We start from the raw sequence: 24,339 nt of genomic DNA, 5'->3' as shown, positions 1-24,339 counted from the left end.
AAGATGTTTGACCTGTATAGCTTTAACAAACATCTATTTTGGAAACATAAAAACTTTTGGGATAAGACATGGGAAAGATAGAGAAGAAGCTGAATCACTAAAATCCACTAGAAATTAACTTAATAATCACTGATACCATAGTGCACTTTCAAAATATTTTTACTGTGATCATCAACCAGCTTCCTCTTCAGCTTGCTATGTAGAAGAGATACTTATTTAGCTTTCTAATTAGAATAAATGTTTAAGCATTAATATTATGGTAAGCCTAAATTCTATGTAATTGAGCAAGAATCCTTGAATATACAGCAATAAATCTTTTACTCAGTCTGATGATGGCCATATTATACAATTGAAAGATTTCACAAGAATTGTTAGCATGGAGAGCATATGTTGAAGTTTCAGATTTCTTTGGCAGCCATTCGTATTTAACAGACATATCCAAACTGTATCTTTGATAGCTGTATTTATTAGTATTAAGTGGTGGATTTAACATACAGCATTAACATAATAAACTGATACATGCTGACAAATCACAAGCTATAAAGTTTGTTTAATTATGCATTGAGGTAACAAAGCTATACATTTACAAATTTATATAAAACTCTAATTTATTGGCAAGTATGGGCAAAAAATTTAAAAAAATCACCATGATAGGTCAGATGGCTTTGTAAGGGAGCAGGGAGGGAAATTGTAAGGTTGGCATACAGACAATATTTTTTGGGGGGGGGGGAAGGTGTGGGGGGTCCGTACAGACTGACTTAATGGAATCAAAACTTATTTCTTTTTTGTGAGAAAATGTTAGTAGAATATTAAGTGTCTGCAGAGAACAGCAATATTTGCAAACCCCTTCATTATAGTTGTCAAACACCGGTCCCACAGTGTGGATCTGACCTGCTAAATGTATTTTTGGTGGCCTAGATTGCATAGTCAGATTTCTGCACTGTTTTGGCTTTCATTTTAGAAAGCTTCTATCTAGCCCTTGAAGAGAGAGCCTAACATGTATACTGATGCAGGAATGGCTTTTAGTGATATGAACCTACCCGCTCCTATAATCTCATTGGGGTTAACTCCAAATTCCAGTTGTGACACTTTGTCAGCCTTAACTATTTCATTGCTAATAATTTTAGTGACTGGAAAGGGGTGGCTGGGAATTGTGGGTTTTTCCTACCTCTCAGCAGGAAATGAAATTCAGAGAAAGAAGACAGGAAGAGAAATACAAAAACAGGGAAGAGAGGAAGAGGACTAAAGGTGGAAGGGAGACACAAAACAAAAATAGTCATGGTCCTAAAGTTGAGCAAATTTTTCCATTGAGTAATGTTGAATATAGCAAGATACTAACGAATAATAAGTAAGTTTGTTACTATATAGAGACCATGTTCCTTTAACAAACAACCTGCAGGGAATTTTTGTTCTTGGACTTTTTTTTTTTCATCATTGGGTATAAACCTGACTGAAGATATTAGTTAAAACATTGTTCCTTGTTAACTGCTTCGTTTTTTTTAAAAATTAGAAGATAATTCCTATGGGAATTTCCTAGTAGAAAACTCAGCCAAGAAGGGACACTGCCTGCCTCTTCACTGTATAATCAGCCATCTTGATTTTCCCCAACACCAAAAGCTACATGAGACAACATATAGAAAGCAAGAGTGCTGCAGAATGTTGAGGAATGGAACACAGGTTGGCTGGTGAGGAGATACTTTATAATTAAGTAAAGCCTGATTCAGACTACACATGAGTCACTTGACAAATTATTCCTAACTTTTTCCCAGCAACAAATGTCAGTATCATCTAAATAAAATGTTTCAAATGATAATAAGATAGTTATAGTAAGACAGTTTTCTCTTTGTCTTTAAGGTGGCCTGAGACATGCAGCTGCCAGTATAGCAGGTCTTGAAGCATACAAGCATATGAAGTTTGAAGGAGGAGTGCACCGTGTTCAGCGAGTGCCAAAGACAGAAAAGCAAGGCCGTATTCACACTAGTACAATGACTATTGCACTATTACCCCAACCCATGGAGGTAAGATGTATTTAAATATAACTAATTGTCCCATTAACAACCCCCATTACCTGTCATCTTGAAGACATGTAAAATCTTTCCCTTTCCAATCTTTTGACCTCTCCCTGATTTTTATGGGGTTATTCCAAAACCCCAAGTCATGTTGTGTCTAATTGTCATATTTATGTCCAGAGAGGCTAGAGAGCAGGGGCACACACAAGTGTGTGTGTTTGTGGATTTCTTCACATTCCTGCCTCACAAAATTTTTCCTCCAACAAACTGTTGTGACTTCAATAGGATTTTCTCTTACGTAGCTTGTGGAGAATTACTTTGTATGAAGTAAGGTCTCTTTAACTTCTATATTTTATATACACTAAGTGTTTGCTAAGCATGAAAAGTGTTCCATTCTAAAACAACATTTTTGAACCAAAGTCTATTATAATTCCAGAAGAATGCTTTAGTAGTTGGGAAGTGGGAATACAAATTCGTCGGGGAAGGGGAGGGAGGAAATGTCTCAGGAATCCCATATCCAAATATCACCTCTTCCTAGTGGACTTCACCAGAGTATGTCAAAGGGGGACTTGTATCCCTGACACAGTGACAAAAAAACTTGAACAAAAAAATGTGGAACTTAGAGATTTCATTTACCTATGCATTCTCTATAAATTCCATATTTTCCTTCTAAAATGATTTGCTAAGAATTTTGTCCTCATCAGGGGTTTGCTGAGCTAACAACCCTGAACTAGCTAAGAATTAAAACTTTGTATTGATCTTTGCCTCACAAGAGCTTGCACTGCAATCGGATCACCAGGACTTGATTGTGCTTTCTGTAACTGTTTTTTTTTGCATCAATTTGAAATGGTTTTGATCTCCTACTGAAATATATTTTAAACAGTATATCTGAGTGTTTATATTAAAAATAACTATCATTTGTCTAGAAAGGAAAAACAAAGATGTGTGTGTGTTTTTTTTTCTTTTTTATCTTCTCTATCATAGATCAATCTGATAATTAATCCTAAAGATTTACAAATTGAAACTAAGCGAGCCAGTGGAGCTGGGGGCCAGCATGTAAATACAACTGACAGTGCTGTACGGATAGTTCATATTCCAACAGGTACCTAAAAGTTACTCCTAATAAAGGATCTACAATGTGAAACTATTGTCATAACTAAAATGCAGATATCTTATCAGGTTGAAAGGTCAAAAAGCTAAATAATTCTACCCATGTTCTCCTCCTACTTCTTCAATCTCTTTGTAAGAACAATTTTCGGTACTGGGAGACAAAAAAATCATGTAATTTAATACTGGAAAATCCTTATGGGATAAGGGTTTTGGAAAGGGTTAATGAAATAACCATTCATTTCTGCAAACTTTATAAAACTACATCCAAATTTAGATCTCTGTGCACATTTCCCCACAGCACAAAACTACTATCCCTCTTGGCACACCTGGTGGCTTCTGCTTCATGTTCCAGTACTAAATTATTAGAGTGTTGGAACTGAAGATTGAGGTGTATTGGGATACATGTCTGTTTTCGGGGGAGTACCCTACAGTCCTCTTGATTACAGTTTATCACTTTCCATGTTTATTAAATTTCGCACACAAAAAGAAGTAGTGCTTAAAAGCAGGTCAGACTATTAGGACAATGATTTGCTTGAGAGTGGAAGTACTTGAGTGTGGAAGTACAGTACTCTGTACTTGGAGTTTTAACTCTTCTTAGTTAGCAATGATGATTTTATCACACAAATCAATTTCTGTTGCTTTTGATACAACTCTAGCTTATTCTGAAATCTTGAAGACACTAGAGTTCCAGTCACAAATGTTTTCATAGCTCATTAATATAAAGTATCTTGTCGACCACTTCTTTCCCCATTCAGTTTTGAGGACCACTTCCTTTTACGATCCAGTTCATTAAACCATCTCCTTTTTTATTCACAATAATGTCCTTGAGACAACTGCAGCAGTTGCTTATATGGAAGATTTATATTTTTAGGTTTTTTTAATGCAATTTAGCAGCTGAAAAAAGGATGAGAGGCAGTAAAAGACAGATCTTCAGAGCTTGAGACTCACTGAACAGTTGTGTTTGGTGGTTCACCCCTTCCCCCCTCAGCATCTGGAGAACAGGGTATTTCCTTTTCTACTTAGCATTATGATGTTAGCTCTTTGAAGCAGGCATTGTCTTTCTCCATTTAACACTGTACTTACTGCTGTGGGGACCCGCTCCTAATTGAAGTGTGTTGGTGCTACCTTAATGCAGGTAACTGCAACTCCTCCACCTGCCTCCTTGATTCCATTCTCAGCTATTGACTTTCATCTGTCTTCTGGCTCCTTCCTCATAGCATATAGGTGTGTTCTCGTATCTTCATCCTCAAAAAAATAAAAAAAACAACCTTAAATGCCACCCATTTCTAAATGCCATGCAGTCTTCTTTATACTCACCTCTGAGCTCTTTCAGTGTGCCATCTACAACAGCTGCCTTGACTTCCCCTCATCCAGCTTCCTTTTGGACCCTTCTTATTTAGCTTCCACTCTTCACCTCCACCAAAACTGCTCTCACCAACATCGCCAACTTATCATCAGAGTCAAATTCCAGAATCTCTGATATCTTCTTCTCTTTGATCTTTTTGCAGCCTCAGTATTGCTGATCACTCCAGTGTTCAACACCTTGTTTTCCCTTGGTTCTTATAGCCGACAGGTCCAGATTCTCCTCAGACCTCTCAGATATCTCTTTCAAAGGTTCCATTCTTCTCTCATTATGTTGGCATCCCCTTTTATTTGAGCTCCCTCTATTCTCTCGTTGCCAGCAGTCTTGCAACATCAGTCACCTCTTACTGCTCCTCCTCCCAACATATCCAGAATATTACCACTTATTTTACAGAAGATGACAACTATTACTATGTTCTGGTTACTAAATACTTTAGATCTTCTAGAGCCTCCCTTCATCCTCTACTGAACATTGGAACAACCACATAGGAAGCCAAGTCCCCGCAGAGCATTAAATATCCCAGTTCCCTTGGGAACCAGAACAGCAGCAGCACATCTTTACGATCACCATTTTCTTAACGTTAGATGACACTTCAAGATGTTGGACTTCAGCAACCAATAATTACATTTGTTGCTATATGAGCTAATGAACTGTTACCTGATCTACATGCTATGCCATCTCTTGACCTTTTCCTATGACATTTCATTTCTTCTTTCCTCTTGTGCCTGTCTCCATCATACCCCCTCCTTTTATGTTCCTGTTCTCCCACTTCCATTATTCCTATCATATCAGCTCCATTCACACTCCCTGGTGGCTACAGGAAAAAAAAAAAGTATAGTTTTTAAAGTATACATTATAAACAATCAGTATTAAAAACACAATCTTATCGGCGCCAGCAAGATATATATAGATATATAAACAAATCCAAGAAATTATATGCAATTATTTTGTAACCCCTGTATTCCCAGCATGTTGTTCCTCTTCCCAGTATTCATTACTCACACCTCTTGCTCCTTGTCCAGCTTAGACTGTAAGCTTTTGGGGTGGGGACCATGTCTTTTTATGGTGGAAGAGTTTAGCGTACATTTTGTGGTACTATAATTATCCACACCCTGAGTCTCCCACATTGATTAATGCAGCCTCTTCTTCCCTGGCCTTCCTAATTTCAAAATTTCTTTAATCAATACATGCAAAACATAGTTGTTAAGATTATCTTCCACACCAGTGAATCAGATTACATCACTCATCTCTTCTTCCACAGAATAGCATATCATATTCAATTATAAATGTAAATATCTTGTGTATGTGGTAAATGACCTGCGCAATTCAACCCTTATCTGAATCTCAGACTAAAGTTTTACTATGGATACAATTTTGTTATAGAAAAATTAAGCAAAATTGACAGAACTGTCATAGCACAAAAAGGTGAAAATCAGGGTATGGTTACAATGGGACTGAAGTCGAAACTGAAGTGGGACTGAATCTGAAGCCGAAGAAGTCGTGGAACTCTATTAAAATCACAGAATCTGTGACCTCCATGATTAAATCGCATGCTTAACTATTACAGATTTTGGATTTTATTTTTTTGCCTCCCTTAACGTGGTAAAGAAGGTAGTAGCTTGTTTTTACTTTTAAAATAAAAATAATTTCCATTAAAGATGCAATCATAACAATATTTTTGTACTTAGTCTTATTAAATGTTAAATCTGATTATATTTTTGCTGTAATCAGGTGTAGTGTCTGAATGTCAACAAGAGAGATCTCAAATCAGAAATAAAGAGAAGGCTATGCAAATGCTTCGTGCTAAACTATACAGCATCAAACTAGAAGAAGAGACAAGAAAGAGATACAATGCCAGAAAGATTCAGGTAGGATTTACTTTGCAAATGAATAGCTCTATGCATATAGGGTTGCTGATAGCAAATTACATTTTAAAATTAGATTAAAAAGAAAGTTAATTGCTATATATTATAGTTAAATGCAGTGCACAAATGTCTTATTCCAGGGGTTCTCCAACTTCATTGCACCATGACCCCCTTCTGACAACAAAAATTATTACATGACACCAAGAGGGGGGGACTGAAGCTTGAGCTCAGCTACCCCGAGTGACAGAGCCAAAGCCTGAGCCGCACCATCCCAGGTAGGGGGGAAGAGGAGGAGCAAAGCTGAAGCCCAAGGGCTTCAACCCCAGGCAGGGGCCTGTAACCTGAGCCCCCCACCCAGGGCTGAAGCCCTTAGGCTTTGGCTTCAGTCCCAGGTGGTGGGGCTCAGGCTTTGGCCCGAACAAGTCTGAGCCTGCCCTGGGAACCCCATTAAAATGAGGTCCCGACTCACAATTTGAGAACTGCTGTCTTATTCTATTAAATTGCAGTGCATAAGGATTGGGTAGGGCTTGGTAGCACAGGTATTTTTCACCCTGGCTAGTAATCTTACAGATTGAGCTAGCTGTTGTACACAGGGATTGAAAAAAAACTTATCTACCATGCATGTAATGTCAATAGCAGCATGATCATGCATTCTGCGCTTTTGACTACTCATCTAGTTCTATCAGGACATAGTACTACCCACATTAAGTCTCTGAATAGCTTTCAAACTGCTGACTTTGTTTTTTAAATTAACATACCTGAAAAATATCTCAGATACGTGACCGACAATATTCAGTACTGGATCAGTAACAGGGTAAAGGTCTGAGGTCTGATAACCCATCACAATCAGAAACTACGTGCCATTAGAAAGGCAAGATTTATGGCTTTCCAGTAGGATACAGCACACGTTTCTTAACCTGATAATTTATTAAATATTTGACCTTTAACTATGAAATGACATACACAAAACATATTCTAGTTCAGTGTAAAAATTTGTATTCTAGCTATACTTCATACATAGCGCTATACAAGATCTAGAGACCTAATGAGACAGGTGAAACAAAATAACTGCTAAGTACAAGTAACAGGAATACTAGAGACAATACTAATTTTTAAATCACATATAACATTTCTTATCCATTGATAACAACTCTAGCACTTCATATAGGTTTGTAGTAACTATAAGAACACTACAGTTCTTCATACATATATATTATATATGATTTAAGAACGTCTTATTCTTAACCATAGCAAACAGGTCTGTGGGTTAGTCCTATTACTAAATCACTGTCATGAATATTGTGTATTTCCAGTAGGAAGTAAACAACTGATGTTCAAATGCTTGACCAGTATATTACTCTATGTTTAAAAAGAATACCATGATAATGAAGTATCAGAGGGGTAGCTGTGTTAGTCTGGATCTATAAAAGCAGCAAAGAGTCCTGTGGCACCTTATAGACTAACAGATAATAAACTGATTCTTCTTATGTGGTAGATTGGGACCAAAGGAAGATCTGAGAAGATCAGAACATACAACTTTCCACAGGATCGTGTAACTGACCACAGGATAAACAGAACAGTGCATCATATTGAAAGTTTTATGTTAGGGGAAGAACTGCTAGATGAAATGATAACATCCCTGAGGGAATATGCGGATTATGAAACTTTAATGGAAATTATTTCAGAAAATGTAAAAACAAATCTCACGTGAACGTTGTTCTTTGCTAAGCCCTGTAATGACAGATATGGCTACTCTGACACAAATTAGCAGCATGGTTGTTTGCTGGAGCATCACACAGGAGGTGTAAACTGCAATTCAGAGCATCAAAAAGCATTAATTTATCTCTTCATGACCGATAAACAGTTTTTCCTACTTGCTGGAGTAAAAGACTATAGACTCTTGTATGAGATGACTACAGTGTAGAAAATCTAAAGTAAATATTATTGCATTTGAAGTGTTTGCAGTTTTTACTTTCTCACCTAAGGACATTGCTGATCTACTCTCAAAAGGTATGCAGAAAAACTGAGCTGAGTTGCTTCTAGTTCTAAGCTTCATCTGAGCATAAAAATCTGTTCCATACAGTGTAAAGCCAAGGATGCAGGGAACCTCCCTTTATTAACATTTAGGCCTGTGGTTAGGATGCTCAACTGTGAGTGGGCTACTCTTACCTCTCAAGTGAGTGACCTAGCCACTTGGCTATACAAAGACTCTGTTTCTGTCTCTGGACCAATTAATATTTAATTATCTTGTTAAAGTAGAATGAATTCAACAAGAGATTGAGACCTATATCAGAATATTCCATAGTCCAGTGGCTAAGGTACTCACCTGAGAGGTGGGAGACCCCTAGTCAAATCCCTTCTCATCAGGCAAAAGGGGGAATTTAAATTAGGGTCTCCCATATCTCAACTGAGTACCTCAAGCACTGAGCTAAAAGCTACAAGGGAGAAAGAACCCCTCTTCCCCACAGCCATTTTGTGTGGAGTGAGACTGGCACCTAAACTGATTCTTGTGAAAATGTCTTAGGCACTTAAGTCACCTGACTCCAAGAGAGGGGTTCCTGGTTGTGGATCACAAGCAGAAATAGGTGCTTCCCTGCAGACCAGATTCAGGCACTGAACTTTTAACAGGCACCTGAGTTGACCGGAGTTTAGGACATACCTTTCTCATCAGCATTTCCTACCGTGCCTAGCCTGCTGACATGGATCCCATTTTCTGGTGCTCTCTCTCCCCATGCATTGTATAGGGAGCCTAGGCACCTAACATAGGCTTTGTAGATTCCAGTCATTTTCAAAGCATCTGAAAGCTAGGCTCGGTGTTGCAATGCTCAAGTTCCTTTGTGGATTTCAGATGTAATTTCTTGAAACCTGAGCTTCAGGTCTTCTTTTTCTTGCTTTCCTCTTTTTATCAGTTATATCAAGGTTATATGCTATTAGAAAACTAATAGTGACTAGACTATTTTCTGTAACCTTCAGCAAGATGCTAATCTCCTCTGTAAAGGTGGAGTTTTTATTGTCTATATACATTGTTGTGCTGACTAATCATGGCTGTGTAAGTGTTGCATTAGCAGCCCTGGAGATCTGAAGTCCTTTACTCAGAATGGTCCAGCCTGGGGATGGCAGTGCAAATTGTCCTGCCAGTTTCATTAAAGATGGCAATTCGTGGAAAAGTAAGGCAAACGCCAACTAAATATAAAGTATCTTAGCTGATAACAAAAATACCTGTTCTCTCCTTAAAATCAGCTACTGTACTGGCGAACTGGAAGGTAGCAATTATATTTGAATCTGTCTTTCTAAAGGTGGTATAGGTAATCCTGGAAATTTTAGACTGGTGAATCTTATTTCAGTACCAGGTAATAGGGACAAATCATGATTTATGTAAAGAAAAATTCTGCCTTTCTGATATGCTGGTATTTTTTATGCGGTTAAAACAGAGGATAAATGAGAAACATTACCTTTATATTTGGGTATGCAAAACACTGAAAGCAATGGTGACCACACACACACACACACACACACACACACACACACACACACACACACACACACACACACACACACACACACACACACACACACACACACACACACACACACACACACACACACACACACACACACACACACACACACAGTCTTTATCAGACCATACTATCATGTATTGCATATATAATAATATCTATAGGGCAACAAATGAGTCATATAATGAGGAAAAAAAATTGCTATAGGTAAAAATGTTTATTTCCAATTTCTATTTAACAAAATCACCATAACATATTAGAATAAAAACAAGTTAGTATTTGCAACAGACTTTGCAGGTGTTTGCTTGTAAAAAGCATAATTTCAATAAAGTACATATACAATGTAATTTAATGTGTTTGTAAACAATTAAGGAATGCAATTATAAAAATAAACATAATCAAGTTTATATCTACATTCTATTATCTTAAGTTACTTGCTTCTCTGGTTTGAACCAATAAATATAGGGCTTATTTAAACCTGGCTTTCCAGAGGCTATTTTGTTTCCTAAGATGATCCTGTATGGTGGCCTTAGTACTAAGCTCTATTTTGTAAAGCACTGATGCACAAGCTTAACTTGACCCATTAAATTAGTTCCTTTGAAGTCATGGGAGTACTTACACTCAAAGTTAGTATCTGCACTACTTTTTGCAAGAATGAAGCTCTAGTCTTCACAGTTTTCATATATTTATATGCAAAATCAGAAGTGTATGGTCATATTGTGTATCTGTAAGTGCAACCCCCCATTCTCTTCAAGTTCTTGAGTTCTTAAAATCACCTCCCTGCCATTCTAGTACTAAGGCCAGAATACAGGATCACTTAGGGAACAAAATGGCTGCTGGAAAGAGAAGGACTTATTTAAACCTAATAGTTGCCCAAGTGGACAGTATGTCCTACATTGCGACCTAGAGCTTTGGCCACAGCCAGTATCCTTTGTTGCTGCCTATTTCTATACTTGGACTCTTCTCTTATACAGATAATGGACTTAATCCTGAATTGCTTCTCCACTGCAACTGAGCATCTTATAGACAAGAAGTATTTAAAAGAATAAGCATTGCCATTGTTCTAATAGCCTTGGAAATTTATTTAGTAGCCAGGCACGCAGAGTCTAAAGCAAGTGGATTTTTGTTTTTACTGTGGGGGCAGCATGGCAACCTGTAACGTCCTCTCCTTCCTCCGAATATAGTAAATCCCACGTTGCTCCATGGAGAAACCTTGTTAAACATATTTTGCACAGCCTAAAAGTGCTAGACAAGCCAGTGCTGAGACAGGATTCTGCCTGCTAAATTCTGTTCCACTATTGTCTAGGTGACACTGAATATTTGGGGGTACTGAAGAACTTTGGTCAGCTAACTGGGGGTGAGGGAGAAGGCTGGAACCTGACAACATAACATAAAGCAAACCACAGCCCAGGGTAAGTGAAACTGCAGCTCTTGTAGTTCAAGGGAATAATTAAATGGTGTAATAACATATAAAGGGGGAGGACACATTAATTTGCAGGGAATATTACAGCTGGGGGAATTCTGCACCAAAAAGTTATGTACACAATATTTTAAAATTCAGCACATCTTATTTGTCACAATATCATCATGCTCCAGCTCTCAGATCCAGGCTGTCTGGCTCTGGGAGCCCTGGCTGCCCCTGCCAGGGAGTGCTGGTGAGGCACAGGGGGAATAAATTCTGCAGGAAAAAATAAAACGTTGCAGAGAATATAAATTCTGCATTGTCCAGTATTCCAGTGGGAGTAGACTATGCTGCAGTTTATGGTTAACATGAGCCTGCTCTGCTTGTTCTAACACGTTGGAATGACCTTCATTTCCACATCTCCCTTGGGATGTTCCTAAGGTGTTTACATAGATGCTAGCTAGGCTGACTTACAGACTGCCACTGGGGTACAATTACCCCGAATTTACAGAATGGGGAAACTGTGACACAAAGATGTGGGAATGATTTAGCCATGGTCAGAGAAGTTAGAAATGAACCTCACTATGGACCACGTCCCAGTCCTCTGCAGTAAATACTTTTCCCTGAAAAAGTGATCCACGCTGCCTGGCACAGCCAGTGCAGAGAACGCAGGCGCGGGGTGCCTGCATGGAGCAGCGCGAGCGCTGAGACCCAGGGAGGCAATGAGGTGGTTCAGAAAAGCCGCCACCGCTGCTGGGGCGGCGCCGCATTCTCTCCCGCGCTCCACGTGTCCCCCACCGGAGAGCGCGCACGCGCACGCGCGCGCTGCCAATCTCCCTCCCTGCTTTTGGACACGCCCATGGGCGCGGGCTCGCGCTTGCCTCGCTCTTCTCCCTCAGAAGAGGGAAAATGCGAGGGAGGCGGGGCTCTGTGCGAGCCACGGGGATTGGCCGCCGTTTAAAGCCTCACCGCCATTGGCGGTCGGGCTCGTGGGGCAGCATCTGATTGGCCGCCGGGATTTTGGATACCAAATTCAAAGTTTTTAAAAGTACCCGGCAAGCGCGGCAGCCGCCCAGAGTCACTCACCGGCCGCGGCTCGCGGGGAGGTAGCAGCGCCCAGGTACTGTGCCGGACGGGGCTGAGGAGCCGCCGCAGCAGGTTTGACTTGCCCCCGTTTCAGAGGCCGCGGGGCCGTGACACGTCCCGGGTCAAGCCAGGCTCGGCGGCTTGGCCAGGCTGGGGCGCCGTGGGGATGGATGGCGGGAGCGGGGCTCTGTCTACGGGCTTCGGTTCTTGTGCCGGGGAAACCGAACGTGCCTCGGGGCGGGGGCCGAGTGGCGCAGACTCGGCCGGTAGCCCGGGGGTCCCTGGGGAGCCGCCTGCCTCCCATCACCCCTTCACCCCCGATCTCAGGGCCTTGCAGCCGCTTCTCCCCCTGCCGCGGGATGGCGGGCCCCGCGCTGCTCCCCAAGCGAGAGAAGCGCCAGCCCCGAGGGTCTCGGCGGGCGGGAGGAAGGCTGAGGAGGAGCCGCGCCGCCCCGTCTCCCGCCCAGGCCATGCCGCCGGGAGGGGACGCTGCCCAAACTGGCGGCAGATTGGCCCCGCGGCCCCCTTTTTTGGAGGAAACGTTTAAAAATGCTGGAAAGAGGCGGCAAGACCTGTCTCAGTGTGCGGATGGCTGAACCGGGGGCTCTTCTGCCGGCAGCGGCCCAGCTCAGGTGCAAGGTATTGGGCATGGAAATAGACTGACAGCTCTCGGACCCTGCAATGTGCTAACCACGCTAGGAACAGATGCACTGAGCTGATGTAGCTTAGTGACCCCAGAAGGCGGCAAAGACCTTATCTGTGCTGCAACCAAGGCCATTAGCGGCATCTTGTCTAACCGCAGCCTGGAGGGGGGTCACCTTCACTAATTCAATTATGCAAGAACCACATCGTTGCCCCATTCACAGTACACGGAGGGAAACAATAATTTCACTCCAAAAAAAAAAGGATATGCAGTACCCTAAATATACAGGGGACACTTCTTCCCTTCACTTCAAAAATGTATGCAACACCCTTTTCCCCAAACTCCTAGAAATGCCTATGACTGTAACCATGTAAAAACTGGGGACTACAGCAGTCTCCTCAAACACAGGAGTTGGTTTTGCCTTTGTACTGTGACCACATGGAAGGACACTTCTCAGGCTCTTCCCAGTGTTTAGGAGATCACTTCTCTTCCCCACGCTATGAACACATGGAAGAAATATCCATCACAGCATACATGGGGCATCCTCCTATTGCTCTATTAACATATGTGAAGGGATATCTCCATTAACATTAAGAGATACTTCTTAGCTTCCCAAAAACATGCCCTGCCCCCAGTCAACAAAATTGCGTGGGGGTGGCTTCTCCCCATCAACCACCATGTCCTCCCCCTCATGGTGGGGGTTGGGCCACCTCCACCTTGCCTCTGAAGTATACTTTTGCCTGGTAATCTGTGAAGGAGCCCCTATCATGGTTCTGCCTGCTGGCAAATTAATATCCAAGAAGCAGCTTGTCCAGTTCAGTAGCTGCCTCCCAGCTGTCCCCCTTAAGTCATGGAACCCTCTCAGTAACACTGTTCCTTCTAGAGCAGTGGTTTTCAAACTTTTTCTGTCAGCCCAGTTGAAGAAAATTGTTGATGCCTGGGGATGAGGGGCTTGGGGCATGGGAGGGGATCAGGACTGGAGCAGAGGGTTGGGATGCGAGGGTGAGGGCTGTGGGGTGGGGCTGGGAATGAGGGGTTTAGGGTGTGGGAGGGGGCTCTGGGCTGGGGTGTGAACCAGCCAATGGGAGTACAGAGGTGGTGCTCAGGGTGGGGCAGCATGCAAAGCCCTGTGGTCCCCCCGCCTAGGAGCCGGACTTGCTCCTGGCCACTTCCGGGGCGCAGCATGGTGTCAGAACAGGTAGAGATTAGCCTGCCCGTTTGGGGGTGCTGACCAGAGCCATCGCGAGCTGCAGTTTGAAAACCACTATTGTAGGAGCCACTTGGAAATGCATTGAATTGTATCATGGTGTTTAAGACAGGAAGGGAGGATGCCATTATATCCATCCTAAAAGCAGAAAAAAAAAAGTTAGAGTAAATTGTTTTTAGCACAATTATATCCAGGGTAATGCTCTATTCTTATGAAAAGGTGCTGCTGGAATTTCAATTATCACTGGTTGGGACCTGAAAGGCATGCACTTAAGCAGTAGAGTGCCCTAACACCATGCTGGAGTATAGATTCAGGACTGTCTCTGGGAAGAGTGCCACATTTTAAATCACCTACTTGACTTCCTACAGCACTGCGTTGTTTTCCTCTTCCAGGGTCTCCTTCAAGTACTGACTTGGCCCAGCTGTGCTTGGCTTTTGAAAACTGGCGAGATACTTTTTTTAGTACTATTTTCAGTAGGTACTGTTTTGTGTTGATTTGGAGAACTTCAGCTCAGGGACATATGCTCACTGAGGCCATGTCTACATCTAAAATTTTGCAGCGCTGGTAGTTACAGCTGTATTAGTACAGCTGTATAGGGCCAGCGCTGCAGAGTGGCCACACTTACAGCAACCAGCGCTGCAAGTGGTGTTAGATGTGGCCACACTGCAGCGCTCTTGGGCGGCTTCAAGGGGGGGTTCGGGGAACGGGAGAGCAAACCGGGAAAGGAGACCAGCTTCGCCGCGGTTTGCTCTCGCGTTCCCCGAACCCCTCTGCAAACCGCAGGGAAGGAGACCAGCTTGCTCGGGGTTCGGGGAACGAGAGAGCAAACCGGGAAAGGAGACCAGCTTCGCCGCGGTTTGCTCTCGCGTTCCTGAACCCCCTGCAAACCGCAGGGAAGGAGACCTGCTTGCTCGGGGTTCCGGGAACGAGAGAGCAAACTGGGAAAGGAGACCCGCTTCGCCGCGGTTTGCTCTCGCGTTCCCGAACCCCCTGCAAACCGCAGGGAAGGAGACCTGCTTGCTCGGGGCTCCGGGAACGAGAGAGCAAACCGGGAAAGGAGACCCGCTTCGCCGCGGTTTGCTCTCGCGTTCCCGAACCCCCTGCAAACCGCAGGGAAGGAGACCTGCTTGCTCGGGGTTCCGGGAATGAGAGAGCAAACCGGGAAAGGAGACCCGCTTCGCCGCGGTTTGCTCTCGCGTTCCCGAACCCCCTGCAAACCGCAGGGAAGGAGACCTGCTTGCTCGGGGCTCCGGGAACGAGAGAGCAAACCGGGAAAGGAGACCCGCTTCGCCGCGGTTTGCTCTCGCGTTCCCAGAGCCACCCTGCAAACCACAGGGAAGGAGACCTGCTTGCTCGGGGAACGGGAGAGCAAACCGCGGCGAAGCTGGTCTCCTTTCCCGGTTTGCTCTCGCGTTCCCGGAGCCACCCAGCAAACCGCAGGGAAGGAGACCTGCTTGCTCGGGGCTCCGGGAACTAGAGAGCAAACCGGGAAAGGAGACCCGCTTCGCCGCGGTTTGCTCTCGCGTTCCCGGAGCCACCCTGCAAACCGCAGGGAAGGAGACCTGCTTGCTCAGGGAACGGGAGAGCAAACTGCGGCGAAGCTGATCTCCTTTCCCAGTTTGCTCTCGCGTTCCCGAACCCCCCTGCAAACCGCAGGGAAGGAGACCTGCTTGCTCGGGGTTCCGGGAACGCGAGAGCAAGCTGGGGAAGGAGACCAGCTTGATTACCAGAGGCTTCCTCCTTCCACGGAGGTCAAGAAAAGCGCTGGTAAGTGTTTACATTGGATTACCAGCGCTGGATCACCAGCGCTGGATCCTCTACACCCGAGACAAAACGGGAGTACGGCCAGCGCTGCAAACAGGGAGTTGCAGCGCTGGTGATGCCCTGCAGATGTGTACACCTTCAAAGTTGCAGCACTGTAACTCCCTCACCAGCGCTGCAACTTTCTGATGTAGACAAGCCCTCAGTCAGTGCATGGCAGCTGGCTGACTAGGCACATACCAGATGGTCCAAGACAGTGGTCCTCAACCTTTTCGTCTGGCAGGCGCCAGACAAAGGACTGTGGCGGCGGTGGAGCATCCGCCAATTTCTGCTGTGTTTCGTGGCATAGCCAGGTCCTAAGTATAGGGGGAGCAAACATAAAAAAGGCGCCCCCCCCCCCTTGGTGCCTCCCATTTCTGCCCCAGATTAACCCCGGGGACCGGCTCAGGACTCTTGTGGGCTTCCCGGAAGGTGCAGATATCCCTGTCCCCCCACAATCCTGGGAGAGTCTCTCCTGCCCAGTGCACTCTGCAGGTGTCCCCCTCTGGGTTGCGCCACCCGACCCCATCCGCGGGGTCCCATCCCCCTGCTCCAGGCTCCTGCGCTGTGACAGGGCCCACTGTCCAGACAGTGCAGCCTGCGGGCCCAGCCCCAGGGAGCCCCTTGCCTGGACCCCCGAGTGCAAGGCACGGAACCCCCGCCGCTCACCTTCCATTCTGCGCCACTGCCTGTCCCCAGCCTGCTCCCGGCACTTGGTGTGCTCCACGCAGGGCTCACCAGCCAGGCGGCCTTAAAGGCGCAGGGGCCCTTTCGCCTCCCCCTGCCCGCCGCATTAGCAAGGGGTGGGGGGCACTTGGCCGTCGAGCTCTGAGCTGCTACAGGAGGTGGCTGCAGCGATGTTGGGGCCGTGCTGAGCATGGAGTGCAATGGCCGAGGAGCCGGCCCACTCGATCCTCTGGCCACACTCCCCCCTCCCATGGCTCCTCCGGCCGTGCTGCCACCAGCACTGGCCCAGCAGGCGCCACTTTTTGAAAATGCAGAGGGGAAGTGGCTGCTTCCCCTGCACTCCGCTAGCTACGCTACTGGTTTTTGCGGTGACGCCTCTCGGTGACGCCATTTGCTGCCAACAAGCGACGTCATCGAGAGGCAGCGCCACTGAAACATCCCTGAAATTCGGCGCCATTTCGGCAGATACTCAACCACCGGTCAGGACGTGGGCGCATTCAGATGCGGGCACCGTGTTGGAGACCCCTGGTCCAAGATATTCTGGAGTTTCATGTCTGCAGGAGAGAAATAGTGAAACTATAAAATGGAGCTTATTAACCATGAAAAGAAATGAAGCGGGGCTATGATACCTTTCCCTCCCTCACAGCATTTTTTTTTTCCTAAGGATAGAGAAGAAAGCTCCCTCTCCCCACTTACACTATCTAGCAGCTAGTGAGAAGGTAGAACTTTCCAGCTCAGAAGGTATTGGAGAATAGGTGTGTATTCTGTGGAAACCTGGAAATTGGCCATTAGTGTAAGACACATGGTAAAACATTTAAATATTTTTTTTACTTGGTCTTTCATTAAAAAGATCATCATAATCTATTCTGTAGTATTAAATTTGATACAAACATTTATTTGAATGTTTTTCTTTAAGATTAAAGGCCTGTTGGGAAAGGACAGATGTCTTGTATTGACGGGTTCTTAGAGCATTTCTATATACGATGAATTTTAAATGGACAGGTGAGCCAAGTAGTTTGGCAGGTTGTCCTGGTATTTATATTATGGTAAATGTCTTCCAATTTAAACATTTTCTTCTTGATATTGTGTACTTTTAGCATAGGGATTAGGGACGTATGAACCAGGAGGTCCCTTCCAGTCATAGAGTACAGTCACAGGGAATCCTCTTGTCACAGGGAATCTCATCACTTAGGTAGAAGCCTACAAAACTTGTTTGCTGTAGAGAAGTGTGGATTAACTGTGCAACTGACTTGATCTGGTTAATGCTGTTTTGGATTAATACTTTTTTGTTTTGTTGCAGGATACAAACCAGAAAATAATGAAAGCAAACCTTAACCACTCCACCAAAATGAAATGTGATTTTAATTGTAACCATTTCCGTTCTGGACTCGCACAGTTAAAGACTGATGCAGTAAAGACAAGACTTGAAGAATCTTCTATCTCGAATTATGAAGAAGGGTCTTGTAAAGACTGTGTTAAAGAATCTCAAAGGCTATTGCATAGTGAACTGCAGAATGCAACTCCCAGGAATATTGACCACAAAACTGAAGGAAGGCTTGTACATAACAAAGAAAACCAGCAAGTACCGTACAGATTTGGTGAAGGTGCCTGTGAAATGGAGGCATTAGAAAACAGTAGGTTTAATGAGGAGAGTGGTTACTCCTCTATGTTGAGCAGCGAGTACAATGATCCAACAGAACATGAAGACAGTATACTACTGGCAGGAAATATATATGGCACACCAAATCACTATCTCATGAACCAAAGCCAAGCACAGCTTTCCAAAAAAACCTTGCTACCAGTTACCCATTTTGAAGAACTGGTTTGCTCAACTTTGAAAAAAAGTGGTAAAAGAAATGTTAAATCATGGGCTATTGTGGACAGAATTGTTTCCCAGGGAAGTGTTGGACTTAGGAATCTAATTGGCAGGAAAATGGGATTAGGTGGAATAGACATTCTTGGTGAACTCTTCCAAAGGGACCTCAGACATCTTTTAGCAAACATCTTAAGACATCTTGAGGAGATGGACTTAATAAAGTAAGTTTACTAACCTTGTGGGAGTTTGTCATTGGGAAAGTGATAGTGCTAGTGGGAACCAGAAGGAATGCCACTCTGTGCATATGAGCTTGATTTCTGCACATTGGTTAGTATTATATTATAACTTCAAAAGCATTCTAAAAAGTTGCATTACTCAACATGATGCATGTTCCTATACAGTAGTGATGTGCATCTTTCACAGAAAACTTATAATGCTCCAGCTCTACAAAACTACTGTGAAAAGGTACCAAAATTTGCTCATCTACCCTTACCATGACACAATGTTTATTTGCCTTTTAAAAATTTCTCTTCTCCATTCATATGGTAAGCTCACTGGGACAGGCACCCTGTCACCTTTTATATTTGCACAAGTCTAAGACATTTTGAGTACTGCCAGATATAAATAGTAGAGGTGACTGGAGTAGCCTACCTCTTGAAAGGGGTGGAGAGGGGGAGGGTGTGGACTCGGTCTCTTGAGGACACTTACATTAGTGACTAGATCTTGGACATATTGTTGAGCAACAAGTTTATTTTTTACTTTCAGAAGTTAAGATGTTTGTGTTTTCACTACAGTGTGGCTAAAGTGAGTCCAACATGGAAGAAAATTCTAAAGGAAGACAAATGGGCTTTCCAAGTGTATAGTAAAGCAGTGAAAAGCCTTTCTGTAAGTTCCTGCATTTAATAACTTTAAATCTGAATCAGTGATATAGAACCTGTTGCCTGAGGGCTAGCTGTGGCTCTTGAGGATGAAGATCTTATTAAAAATAAAAATTATTTGATTATATGTTGAAAATGTGTTCTTTGAGCTGGGCCCTGTGATATTTAAACTGAGGTGTTTAAATCTTGTTCAGGTTGACATCCTTTTTAGCTTGAAGTGCAAGCTTGAAAAATCTGAACTAAAAGTTCACTTCTTGGTGGAAAAGATACAAACATTCCTATTCACAACAAAATATTGATGAAAAAATTTTGTTATTTTAAAATTTTGCTGTTGAGTCAATTGCGTGATTTGTCTAAATGGTTAAAAGTTGTGGTAACTTGAAAATAATATTCAATATAATTGAAGATTATTGATGTTAATGGTGGCCTAAATCATGTTGTCCCCTGGATGTTTAAATTAATTGCAGTTAACTCAAGCAATTAACTTGAAACAAATTGCAATTAATTTTTTAGTTGAGTTAGTTTTAATCCTACTGTTAAACAAAAATAGATACCAATTTTCAAATATTCATTTCAATTACAACACAGAATACGAAGTATACGGTGCTCACTTGCACTATAAAAAAGAAACAAAAGAATAGTATTTTTCAGTTCTGCTGTGCAATCTCTTTATTGCGACAGTGCAACTTACAAATGTAGAATTATTTTTTTAAATGTTTTCAGTGCAATGTAAAATGTTAGAGCCGACAAGTTCGCTCAGTCCTACTTCTCATTCAGCCAGTTGCTAAGATAAATGTTTGTTTATATTTAAGGGATGTAGTGCTATTCGTTTCTTGTTTACAACGTCACCTGAAAGTGAGAGTAGGTGTTTGTATGGTTATGTTGTACCTGGCATTTATGTGCCAGATATGCTGAATACTCCTATGCCCATCAACTTGTAGATGGCACTAATCTTTTGCATTTTCATGATAAAAAGATTGTACTACAATACTTATATGAGATGAACTGAAATACTATTTTTTATCATTTTTTCAGTGCAAATATTTGTAATAAAAAATAATATAAAGTGAGCACTAAACTTTGTATTCTGCATTGTAATTGAAATTAATAGATTTTAAAATGTAGAAAAACATCCAAACATATTTATAATAAATTTAAATTGGTCTTCTATTGTCTGAGTGTGATTAATCACATTTTTTAATCTTAAGATTAATTGCAATTAATATTTTTAATCGTTTGACAGCCTTACTTTAAAATAGTAATGAGAAGAGCTACTTACACCAAAGGTACAGGTAAAATGATAGCCACATAGCTTACTATCAAGGTTTGAAAAAATTACCATAAACTTGCTAGCCAGAGAAGTTTATAAAGAAAACCTCAATACTTTTATTTTAAAGACACAAACAGTTACTTTACATCAAAGTTAAATTTTTATACTGACTGTTACTTAAAGAAGAGCCTTGTTAAATCTTAACCTCATTTTACCTCTTGACAGGATGGTAGTGTACAGCCCACAGAACATACTGTAACAAGGGAATATGTTCTGTATCGAGCAGCTTTAGCTTCTGTTCAGACAGCAGCCCCTCCAAACAGCTCATCCAAAAAAGCATCCAGATCCAAAGCATCCAATCAGAGCAATCAAAATGGTTCTTACAGCCGACACATGGAGTTTTGTGAGGTAATGCTGATGTTTTTATTCCTCTTCAACTACTGGTGTGCTGTCAAGAATAGCACATGAACAGTTTTTAATTCACGTTTCTAAAATAAACACAAGTCTAACCACTAGTAGCGCTTTCCAAGCATAACTGTCAAATTCAGATTATGGAACTTGTTTTTGCTGTATGTCTAAAACTGGGTGGGGAGTTATATAATACAATAGGATGTTCTTCATTGAATAAGGCTATGAGAAGAATACTTGGGTGTAAATCTTAGCTCAGGGCACAAGCGAAAAGTAATTTTGTGGTTTCCCCCTAATTGCCATCTATGCACAGTGTGTTTTCCAAACATACAGTTAAAATATAGTCCCTTCCCTCAAAGGACTGTCTCACTTTGTAATAAAACATGACTAGCAGTGTCTACTCAAGAAAAGCCAATGACTAATAGGCCTGTACTAGCTTATTTTTAAAGATTGACATATATCAGCATAACTGAAAGGAAATCTGTGTCTTGCCTGCCCATGCTATGCTTCTCTTACTTGTATGGAACTGAAAAGAGGCTCTTTTTCAAAAAATGTTCATACTAGCATTCCTTAGAATGAGACTGCTGAAGCTTTGTGTTGTATTCTTAGCCCCTTTACTCACCCAAGAGTAAGGCCTCATCTATTATGTAACCTTCATTGAAAAAGCCTGTCATAACACACTGCATCTTGTACAGAAGGGATCATAGCCATGCCTCTAAAACTAGGCTGAATCTGTTTCCATGAACCTTCTTGACAACAGTGTTTTAAAAATGTTTCCCAAATAACAGCATTGTCAACCAGATGGTGAAACTGACTAAACAGAACAGTCTCTCTCCCAAGGAGCATAAATGGTGAAAAGATAGAATTCTAATTACTCTGTGTTTTGGACCCCTCTTGTTTGTCTGTCATAGGACTTATGTAAAAAGTATTGTGCACATTAAAGATGAAATTGCAAATACATGTGCTGAATCTCCCCCCACTCCTCCCCAATCAAGTTGTATGGAACATTTAGCATAGATTTGTGTGGTTTCTGTGGTAAACTGTATCTCTTGTTTTGTCTTTATAGTTTGCGTCAAAATTAAGACTAATCTTTTCCTACTTTGGCCACAGGACTGTTGTCCTTGATGTGCTGAATCTGCACTTTAGGACCAGTGGCTTTTGCTGTTCAACAATGTACTAACCTCCAAATTTTCCAGTTCAGTTTATTTGCCTGGTGTTTTTCAAATCAGAAGAGTTTCTGACTTCATTTTAGTTGGGTGTATTGCTTGGCTAATAGCTGCTGCAAATTAAGTGTTTTACCTATTTAGAGATGATTTTGAGGTTAGCCAAGTGCTTCATAGTTGGAATAAGTTACAAATGTCACAGTCCACAGCAAAGTGTCCAGGCTAGGCAGATCTGTTACTTCACCTGATATTCAGATACTGACTTCACCAAGACAAACCAGAATAAAGTTTCTGTAAATCCACATTCATAACTTTCAGTGTTGCTGGTTTTTTGCTGCTGCTTTTAGCCATTCCACATCAAACTCTAGTATAATGTTTTCCATAAAATCCATAATTTGAAGAGTGATTAGTGATTTTTGACTGCCTCTGTTTGAGTGCTCAACCTGAGGCACCTTTGGGAGGAGAGGGGCTGATTTTCAGAGGATGGGTGCTCACCACTTCTGAAAATTAGTTCTATTTACAGTGTTTTAAGTTGAATGTAATTCTAAATGGATGTTGTCCCCTATGAAAGTAAATATAGTTGAGGCCCCATCATATGTGCTCTTTAGATAAGGGCTTGAGGGATCCAAGCCTTATTTTTATTTATTTATTTGTATATTTATTACTCTGCAATAGAGACTCTTAGTCCAATGTTCTGGTTACTCTTGACAATTTTTTTTAAAAAAGTGTCTTAGATCTTTTTCCGTAAAATTGTACATATCCAATAGCTCATCAACAATATAACTCTAGTAAATTGATTAATCTCACCACGGAATCCCCATCAAAGTTCCACACCACCACTCTCCAGCTCTTTCACTCATCCTTAGAGAGAAGGGAGAAAACAAGGGTCTTGCAATGTTCCCCGGAGACTAACAATTCAGGCTCTTATAAAACAAGGGGGAAGACTTAGTGTTTGTGTATTTACTTGTTCCAGTGATTATTTCACTAAAAATAAATGTATATTTTCCCAATAGGCTGCCAAGACCTTGAAAAACACTGAAAGCCTTAAGGTTTGTAGTCGCTGCAGCTCACCTGCAAAATATGACTCCTATCTACAGAGGGCAACATGCAGCCGTGAAAGCTGTAACTTTGACTTTTGCACCAAGTGCCTGTGCTGCTACCACAATTCCAGAGACTGTGCAAGTAGCAAACCTGTGAAATCAAGCTCTCAGCTAGGACTTCTTCCTGGCACCAAAAAGAGCAAACAAAATTTGCGGAGATTGTGATCTGTTGTGCTATCAGGAGCAGCTATTATATCACCAAGGTTAATTCAGAGTTGAAAGTTATCCTAAAGAAAAGTGAATGTGGAAGTGGTTCTTAGTAAATATCTCTTTTTAAAAAGAAAATAAGTTGAATATATTCTAGATCCATTTCTCAGTTGTAGGCAATTTTTAAAAAACTTTTTAAGAATTTTTAGAAATTTGTCCATACCCAAACATGCTTTTTACTGATTTATAAAATTTAAAGAAAATTTTTGGATATGAATTCAACAGTAGCGTTTAAGAAATGTTCTTAACTATTAACTTAAAAAAAAAAAAAGCAAGTTTAACTGGTCATTTTTGGCAAGTATTTCTACATGTCTGAATACATGGGTGGAAGAAGAATTGTTTTAAGGATTGGATTTTGTTTTAATAAATAATATTTAATTTTATAGCTCCAGAAAAGTTTTAAATGAGTTTACAGTGGAAATTTGAATTGGAGTGTGCATCTTAACGAGGTCCTTTTATATACAAAAAGTTGTGGGACTCTTCGTTTTAGAGTACATGCTTTGAGTTTGAGCCTTTCCTCATCAGTCTAAAACTGGAACTTTACATTATTTTAATTTTCAAAACACTAGCTGGTCTGATGATTTACCTGAAATTAATCTTGGATTTAACTGGTGTTTCTTCATTCCTCCCCTGCTGATATGATCAAGGAGCTACAAACTGACCTAGGACTCTTGCCATACTGACTCATCCCAAAAAATAAAAAATACATTGTGATATTGCTAGAGAAATGGTTTGTCACTTCTCTCCAAATTGTGTGTTACATTTTAGGTGTTTTGTATATATGTAAATATGACTTGAAATATTTGC

The 24,339-nt window shown here is 41.9% G+C and overlaps 2 protein-coding genes across 4 annotated transcripts in view; both read left to right on the top strand.

Moving 5' to 3' along the window:
* MTRF1L (mitochondrial translational release factor 1 like) overlaps nucleotides 1–8,302 on the top strand; it is a 22,357-nt gene extending 14,055 nt beyond the window's left edge. For all 3 annotated transcript variants that reach the window (XM_030556606.1, XM_030556607.1, XM_030556609.1), the window contains 4 exons: nucleotides 1,855–2,018; nucleotides 2,994–3,111; nucleotides 6,214–6,350; nucleotides 7,843–8,302. In XM_030556606.1, coding sequence (XP_030412466.1) covers nucleotides 1,855–2,018; nucleotides 2,994–3,111; nucleotides 6,214–6,350; nucleotides 7,843–8,058 — 635 coding nt within the window. In that variant the 3' untranslated portion in view covers nucleotides 8,059–8,302. The remainder of the gene's footprint in view (nucleotides 1–1,854; nucleotides 2,019–2,993; nucleotides 3,112–6,213; nucleotides 6,351–7,842) is intronic.
* Nucleotides 8,270–24,339, top strand: FBXO5 (F-box protein 5). Its single transcript, XM_030556605.1, has 6 exons — nucleotides 8,270–8,357; nucleotides 11,172–11,277; nucleotides 17,991–18,727; nucleotides 19,301–19,391; nucleotides 20,880–21,062; nucleotides 23,239–24,339. Exons 3-6 carry the CDS (start codon nucleotides 18,009–18,011, stop codon nucleotides 23,488–23,490), a joined length of 1,245 nt encoding a protein of 414 aa, XP_030412465.1. The 5' UTR covers nucleotides 8,270–8,357; nucleotides 11,172–11,277; nucleotides 17,991–18,008; the 3' UTR covers nucleotides 23,491–24,339.

Source organism: Gopherus evgoodei, chromosome 3 (assembly GCF_007399415.2).
Source record: "Gopherus evgoodei ecotype Sinaloan lineage chromosome 3, rGopEvg1_v1.p, whole genome shotgun sequence".
Classification (NCBI taxonomy): Eukaryota; Metazoa; Chordata; order Testudines; family Testudinidae; genus Gopherus; species Gopherus evgoodei.
This window is presented reverse-complemented; position numbering and strand designations above follow the sequence as displayed.

Bases quoted from the DNA above. Each gene is read 5' to 3' on its own strand.
- FBXO5 (XM_030556605.1), top strand. From the start codon at position 18,009: ATGAAAGCAAACCTTAACCACTCCACCAAAATGAAATGTGATTTTAAT. The intron at 19,392-20,879 runs GTAAGTTCCTGC...ACCTCTTGACAG, and splicing joins AAGCAGTGAAAAGCCTTTCT to GATGGTAGTGTACAGCCCAC. The intron at 21,063-23,238 runs GTAATGCTGATG...TTTTCCCAATAG, and splicing joins GACACATGGAGTTTTGTGAG to GCTGCCAAGACCTTGAAAAA.